The following is an 8,007-nucleotide window of genomic DNA, read 5'->3' as shown; positions in this document are numbered from 1 at the left end:
TATGTTTCCCAGGTGTCCCCATCGCCTAAAGCAGAAGCTGTGGGTTTGAAGGTTTTGGAATGAGTGTGAGGCAGCGGCCCCACCTGTTTCTTAAACATATGGCGATTTCTCCTTCTTTGGGGCCTTTTTGACAGAGCTTCCCCCTCTGTCTGGAAGCTTCTTCCACCTGATCTTGTCCCATTCAGGTTTCAACTTCAATGCCCCTCTGTGGAAACGCCCTCCCTCATCCCTCCCTAAGCCCTCCACGGGGGTCTCATGGTTTCTCGTTCGGTTGCTGCAGCTCCATGACAACGTCTTGTCTTCCCTAGCCCTCCGATGAATTCCTGTGCCTGGAACATTGCTGGGCATAAGGCAGGTGATGAGTAGGTATTTGCCAAACAAGGACAGTTACAATGGTTCGCAGGGCCTATGGCAAGCCCTTGTTAGAGCCCTGCGGTGCAGATGGCCAGCCCTGAGTTGACCAGACCACATCAGAGCCTTGTCCTCGTCCCGACAGGCCAGGGTCTTAGAGTCCAGCTGGCAGAAGACACCTGAGCTCAAAACCCCTCCAAGTTTCCCTGGATCACACAGCGTAGAGACCTTTCTGGAGGTGAGCAGCTGAGCTAGGCCCTCCTGGAAATCCTGACTTTGGACTGGGGAAGAGCAGGTGGAAGAATATTCCAGACTTGGGGACCATTGTGACTCACAGAATCTTGGAACCTTAGGGTGGAATGTGGATGGGATGAGCAAGGACTGTTCTGAGAAGGATAAGGAGACCTCTTGCCTTGGGGCTGGGTCTGAACCAGGGAGGGGCTGAAGAAAATCAGCAAGTTGGTGCCAGTTCCCCTCAGGGCCTCAAGGGACCTCTGCCTGAGGAATCAGCATTTGGCTTTGTAAGCACCAGGATACTCCTGGAAGCTCCAGGGTAAACAAATGGAATGAGGCGGTAATTACTTTGGCAACAGTGTGGACTGGCTGAAGCTAGCAGTCTGGGAGGCGCGGACACCCCTGGAGGGTTTGGGCCAAGGGTCCACAGGGGATGCCTGTGAAGACAGGAGGCCACTGTGGAAGTACAGGGAGGCCGAAGGCCTTGGGGGTCACCCGGTGGGCTGCTAGAGGAAAACAGGGAGCCATGAGATGTGAGGCTGCGAGGCTGCGGGTGCTGTGGGCCTTCATTCGCAGTTGATGCTCCGTTTGGGTTACTGCTGATTGACTGTGAGACCTGACTCCTTTCCCTGACAATACAGATTTCAGCCAAACTCTTCCCTGATCTGGGCCTCTACATCTTAAAAGCACACCCCTGTGACTGGGGGACGGGATTATTTTCTTCATACCTGTCACCACTCTACCTTCTAACACTGGGGAACATTGTGGATGGTGGCAAAACTGGGTAACTATGTAAGAATGTCATAACTGGACCCGGGTAAGCCAGGATGCGGGAGAAGAGGGCCTCCCCAAGCCAGGGTCCTGGGAAAGACTTAAGTGATTTGAGTCCATCCAGGGCAGGGCCTTGTTAGCAGGCACCCCCAGGAAGAGCCTGGGACCAGGGCCAACCCTCCAGCCACGGCCTCCTGGGCAAGAAATAACTGCTTCTCATCTCTGTACTTCTTGAGTGGGAGGCAAACAGTCATAGCCGTGGGACATCTGTGGGGTCTCACTGCGGACATGGGGGACTCCCAGCTCCTTTTTCCACGCCGAGCTTATTCTCCTGCCCCCTCTCGGATGCCCCATGATATGGAGGGAAGCCCTTCGCCCCACACTTCTGGGACACACTCCTGACCCTCCCCTCTTTTCCCCACAACCATCCTCGCCTCCCCCGCCGTCTGGGCCATGACAGCCACCTCAGAGCTACAGCGCACAAGGAGCGTTTCGGTCCTCATGATTTCCCAGGGAGGGAAATAGAGACTCAAATACCTGCAAACCAAATCCTATCTTTGCTATAGCGATATATTTCTCCTTTCCACGAAAAAAAAAACAGAAAAAAGAAAAAGAATTTAGGAGAGGAAGGACAGTGATGATGATGGTGGAAAGGAAACTGTCTAGTCCACCCAAGAACGGAATCTGAAAGTGGTGGTGGGGGCTGGGCAGGGGGGGTAGGGAAGAAGGTCTCAGAGGCAACGCGGAATCGCCCTTCCCAGGGCTCTCCAGGAACGGAGGTCCTCCGTAAAAAAGATTTAAAAAATTGGAGCACTGGATGCCATGGCTCCTTTGGATTCTGATTCCAGTTGATCAGCGGAGTAGGGTCCTAACCGGGGTCTCCCAGGTCGTTTCGCCGTCCAGGATGAAGCAGATCTGGCCCCTGGAAGGGCGCGCGGGCTGCTTGGGGACGGGGCGCCTTTTCTCGCGCCTCGCGGCGGTTTCCTCTCTCCTACTGCAGCCAGCGCGCGTTTGCAGTGTTTTGGGACCGGACTGATGCTTCTGGGAAACGAAACTAAACCTCTCTGAAGTTTCCAGCTCGGGCTTTTTTTGTTTCCCGCTATCTGGCGTGGCCCAGTCCGGGCGCGGAGCGAGGGCGGGGCCGTGGCCACCGCGGCGGAAACGACCCGGGCCGGGGGCGGGCGGCGCGGACAAGGGGGCCCTGTGCGGCACCCGCCCCGCCTGCGCCCTGGGGACTGCGGCCGGGCGGCGGGGCTGGACGGGAGTGGACGGGACTGGGCGCGGGCCGGGCGCGCTGACCGCGGTCTCCGTGCGTCCCGCAGGCGGGGAGCCCGCACCGCCGCGCCCGGGCAGCGAGTGATGATCACCTAAGAGGCCGGCGCAGGCGGGCGTGAGTGGCGGAGGAGCCGGGCGCGGCGACACGCGGCCATGGAGCGGGAACCGGCGGGGACCGAGGAGCCCGGGCCTCCGGGACGGCAGCGGCGCCGGGAGGGCAGGACGCGCACGGTGCGCTCCAACCTGCTGCCGCCCCCGGGCGCCGAGGACCCTGCGGCTGGCGCGGCCAAGGGCGAGCGGCGGCGGCGGCGCGGGTGCACCCAGCACCTGGCCGACAACCGGCTCAAGACCACCAAGTACACGCTGCTGTCCTTCCTGCCCAAGAACCTGTTCGAGCAGTTCCACCGCCCGGCCAACGTGTACTTTGTCTTCATCGCGCTGCTCAACTTCGTGCCGGCGGTGAACGCCTTCCAGCCCGGCCTGGCGCTGGCGCCGGTGCTCTTCATCCTGGCCATCACGGCCTTCAGGGACCTATGGGAGGACTACAGCCGCCACCGCTCCGACCACAAGATCAACCACCTGGGCTGCCGGGTCTTCAGCAGGTGAGTCGGGCGGGCGGGCGAGCGAGCGCTGGGTGGCCCGAGGCAGGGCGCCCCGGGAACTTGGTGTTGGGCGCGGTGATTGGCAGGGGCTGGGCGCTTGGAGGGCAGCTCCACTCAGGGTGGAGGGCCCGGCTGCGCGGGACCTGGGGCCAGCCGAAGCCACAGCGCCGCCAAGGCCCCTCTGCGCCCCGGCCGCGGCTAAAGGGACGCCCTGGATACGGGGACGCGTGGGGAATCCCCTGTCACCCCGTGTCGGAGCCAGAATGATCCCAGGGCTAGAAACCGACGGCCGCGGACATCCTCATCCGCAGCCGCCCCCATCTGAAGTGAAAGGCAGGGAAAGCCAGCCTGGCCCCCTGGCCTGAAGTCCCCGCCTCAGCCCTCGGCCGGGCACAGTGATCTGGGAACAGCCGGCACCAAGTCCCTGCCTCAGTCCTCAGCCGGCCACAGTGGTCTGGGAACAGCCGGCACCGGACAGTAGAGCTCAGTCTGATAACAGCTCGGCTCGGGACAGCAGCAAAGTGAAACTGCCGCCAAGTCCTGATGTGCCTGGCACAGCTCAGGTACCAGGGCAGGGAAAATAACAGCAGTGTCCATCCTCCACTGTGAGCCATGAGCCGTCAGCCAGGCACCGCCCGATAGCTGCCTGCCTAATTTTTTTCATCTTAACTTGCTTCCTCGGGGAAAGAGGCTATGGGGGGTTTGTGAGCCCTGCTACAGGCAGTACTGGGGTGACCCTGCGATGGACCTCTCCTGCTCTTCCCTCCCTGAGTTTTAGAGTCTCGGGCGGGCCTGTCCAGAGGCCTGCAGCCTTTTCAGCCTTTATGCTCTCCACCCCAAGAGAGCCCCTTGGTAGATCCATCTTGGAGCTGTGTGCAGCAGCCTGGACCACCTCAAGGCCCTGTCCCTGAGAAAGGTGGGTCGTCTTAGCTTTCCTCCAAAGCTCAGCCCATCCTTACCTCCTGCCTCACCTTGCTTGACCCTGTACAGGGACTGAGATGGGCTTCTGAATAGAACATTAGCGGTATCTGGCTTCCATCATGCATGGGGAGACCCCAGGAAGCCCTATTCCCTCTTAGTGGCAGATTGTTCCCCTAAAAGAGGAGGGTCACAGTGGTTCTTGCCTCTTAGAGGCAGGCATTCTTGAATGCCTTAGACACAGGCACTCATGGCTTGGATGAAGCCATGGATGTGTGCCTCTGTAGCTGAGTGCCTTTCTCCCTCCCAGCAACACTGCAGTGGTTATGCTCCATATTTATGTAAACAGAGTAAACGGGTTCAGAGAAGTTAAGTAAACCTGCCCAGTGTCACACAGCAGCAAGGTCGTAGTACTCAGATTTGACCCAGGTCTTCCCGACTGCACAGCTTTTCGAATATTTCTGTGCTCGTGTGAAACTTTTCTCAGAGTCACTGGAGGCGCTTGTTAAAATAACAGTTTTCCAAACTGTCTCACTCAGCAGGCCTGGGATTGAGCCCAGGAATGTATTAGATTAGTGTGCAGGTGACTCTTATATGATGGCTCACACTTTCAGAAACACCTCTCTGCCTGCTCCCAAGCCTTGCCCTTTGGCCAGTCAGCAAGCGTCACCATCATTGGAGCGGGCTGTGGGATTTCCTGGCACCTGTTCACCAGAAGCCTGAGCAGCGACAAGAGTGGCACCCCTTACACAAATGCCCTCAGTGTCCCCCGCGCGAGGCCTCCACCACATAGCCCTGCTGGGGCTCAACAGTTTTAAGCCTTTGCACAGATACCACTTCCTGTTATTACTGAGCCTGTAAACTCCTGTAGCCTCCTTTTTAGAAATACTTATGCCTCAGGAGAAATATAGTTTATTTTCGGTTGGCAAAGTGTTTTGAACCCATTATGTCACTTGATCCTTACAGTAACTATCACACCCATCTTGCAGATGAGGAAACTGAGGCTGGGATCTAAAAGCTATTCTCTTGCCTCTATGACCTTGTAAGGCTTCATGGGACTTTGAAACTTCAGCTTCCACTTAGACTACACTCATGTATGTCCCCGTCCCCTTCCACTCTGCCCTTGACTCCAGGCATCCTAACTCTCCCTCAGACTCTGTCTTTTTCCCTAGTGAAGGAACTGTCAGTGTTTTTCATTCACTTCCCAGCTGCCTTGAGGACAGTGGCCCCAATGCCCCATTTCTGTTTATTGTTCCCTGGGAAGGCAGGTCAAATTCTTCCAGTCCCAGAAAGGCTGTAAGAGGTGGTGCCAGGCCCTGGGAATAGAAGGAGGAGGAGGCTGGTTTCACCCAGAGTTTACTGTAGGGACAGATGGCACCGTAGGGCATGTCTACCAGGTGAAGTCCTGGATGGGGCTCCCAGCCCTGGGATGCAGGCTCCATGTCAGGTGAGGCCTCCCAGCGCAGGACAAGAGTCAGGGACGGTGATGTGAGGCCGGGAAAATGTTGCCAAGCAAGGTGGGGCAGAGGCCCAGTGCTGCAGTGAGAGATCGGGGGCGGCGGGTTGACAGGGTCAGGGCACAGAGCTAGAGAACAGGTTCTAGGGTGCACTGGGGTGAAGCATCGACATGAAGCCCTGGCTCTCGGGACCTGGCACCCAGCCAGCACAGAGGAGCCAAGGAAGTGACTTCTTGTCAGGCCAAGGTCCGTGCAGTGCCTTTGGTTGACTGCAGAGAAGATCAGAAGCAGGACTGTGAACCGTCTAGGTCTGTTTTGTGTGGCGCCGCCTCCAAGTGCTGCTGCTCTAGCTGCTGTATAGGAGTGTCGGTCCAAGCATGCAACGCATTGTTCACGGAGAGTGTGAGCAGACTTTAGCTAGAAGTCTTCCCTGCTGCCACTGTCCCAGAAGTGACTTCTTGGACATTCCCTTGTATGTGGATGTGCAGCCTGTAGTGTGTCATCATTTATGTGATTCTTTATGTGCTGTTTTTCAGTGACACCATCCTTGGGCCCCTTTCTGTGAGAATCCCCTATGGAGCCTGTTAGAAATGTAGCTTCCTAGGCCAGGATGCTTGAGGAGCAGTGCTCTGTTTCCTCCTTCTGAACCCATTTTCTCCTCATGGATCTCACACGCTATTTAGGAAAACCCTCGTGAGCCACACTCAGCAGGTTGGAGGAGCGCGGGGTGATTCTGGGGGTTAGGTCCTGCCTGTGGTGCCTGTGGAGGGGAAGGGCCCACCCACCCAGCGTCACTAGGCTGTGGTCCAGTGGGATGAGGAGGGTGTGGGAAGCCCCTCTGGTCATATGGACCTTGGTGTTGGCTAAGGCTGTTCAGAGAAGCCATCTTCCCACAGCCCTAGGTGGGAAGAAAGGGGCTCCCTGCGCTTGAGACCCTGCCACTCAGGGAGCCCTGGTGAGAGTCTAGGGTGTTGGGGCCTCCGGCTTTCACGTGGGGCTCGGACTTCCCTTTAGCCGACATTGGTGTCCAACACTGAGTGTGCAGCTGGAACAGGGTGCGTATCCCTGGGGGCTGAGGGCTGAGGGGGCAGCAGAGTAACCTCAGGGCTCCTGCTGGGCCAGGCTGGAGGAGGAGAGGGGAAGGAGAAGGGCACAGGGACTCAGCCCAGGCTGGGAGAGTGGCGGGCCGTTCTGCAGGCAGGAAGCAGAGATCTCCTATCAGAGGAAGACTGTGTGCCTTGCAGAAAGCACTCTCATCCACCTCTTCCACTGCAGTGGTTGGGGGGAAACCTTCAATCAGCAGACCTGGCGCCCTGCTCCCAGAAATGGAGTGTGCCTGGCAAGGGTGCTGCTGGAGGAGGACCTGGGCCAGTGACCTCCTCTCTCCCCCAAAGCCTGCCTGGGCTATTGTTATCTTTTTTTTTTTTTTCAATTTTCTCCCTTTTGCTTATATGTCCATTGTGATGACTTGAATATAACCTTATTGACACCTTTCAGTGTCTGTCTCCAGGATGATGTAACCAGCAGTGTTTCCGCAGGAAATAACCGGAGGCGACTTTTCCCTGAATCTTTTGGGCTCTGTGCTTGGGTCTGAGGGCGGTGTCTCAGTGTCTTTCCGTCATCTTTTGGGAAACAGGTAGTCAGGAGGTGTTCTCTGCCTATTTTGGAATTGCCCTACTTTTGGTCTCTTCCCCTCACTCTGATTTTCACTCCATTTTCCCAGTCCACCAGGGTTATTTATCCAGCCTGTGTCCCCTGCCCTTCATGCTTTGTTGTTTTGGAAAAGCTGAGCAGATGAGATGGTGAGATTCTCACTGAACAAAGTCCACCTTTTGTTTTCTTTTTTGCTGGGGCTTTTGTTTTTCATCTCCCCTCTCCCACTCCTCCTCCGTGCCTCTTTCCCTTCCCTTCCAGGTGAGCCTCGTGTCTTCCTCTGCAGCGTCCTTGGCTCTTTCAGGGCATATTCCCTCCATCCCTCCCTCTTAATGCAACAAGAGGCCAGCATTCAACACATCTTTCCCCTGGGAAGCACAGCATCTCTGTCATTGGAGTAAAAGGTTTGCAAAAGCAGAGACACCAGGACAAGACCCAGGAGTTAGGAACGTGCAGGGACCATGCCAGTTCTTCTTAAGCAGGGTTGACATTCCTGTAGGTAGGTTAGAGCACTGGGCGCTTGCGGAATATTATTTCAACATTGCCATTCACATGTTTGTTGGAAATAGTTTTTGGTACCTGTTACATGTCATATATTACTGGGCTCACGAGGTCACATTGCAGTGGAAAAAGAACATTTCTTTTCCGAAAACCTTGGTTGTCATCCAAAGGCAGGCTGGATCGTGAGGCAGTTCTTTTTCTGCTTGTTAATATGAGCCAAATGTTGTATATGCACAATTCCATTT

General features: G+C 56.4%; 1 protein-coding gene across 1 annotated transcript in view; it reads left to right on the top strand.

Moving 5' to 3' along the window:
• The first annotated feature begins 744 nt into the window (after positions 1 to 744).
• LOC105499078 (ATPase phospholipid transporting 10A (putative)) overlaps positions 745 to 8,007 on the top strand; it is a 185,792-nt gene continuing 178,529 nt past the window's right edge. Inside the window, exons 1-2 of the mRNA XM_011771496.3 lie at positions 745 to 872; positions 2,679 to 3,233. Coding sequence (XP_011769798.2) covers positions 2,785 to 3,233 — 449 coding nt within the window. The 5' untranslated portion in view covers positions 745 to 872; positions 2,679 to 2,784. The remainder of the gene's footprint in view (positions 873 to 2,678; positions 3,234 to 8,007) is intronic.

This window comes from Macaca nemestrina, chromosome 7 (assembly GCF_043159975.1).
Source record: "Macaca nemestrina isolate mMacNem1 chromosome 7, mMacNem.hap1, whole genome shotgun sequence".
NCBI classification, from domain to species: domain Eukaryota; kingdom Metazoa; phylum Chordata; class Mammalia; order Primates; family Cercopithecidae; genus Macaca; species Macaca nemestrina.
Note: the sequence above shows the minus strand (reverse complement) of the source record. Positions and strands in the feature narration are given on the sequence as shown.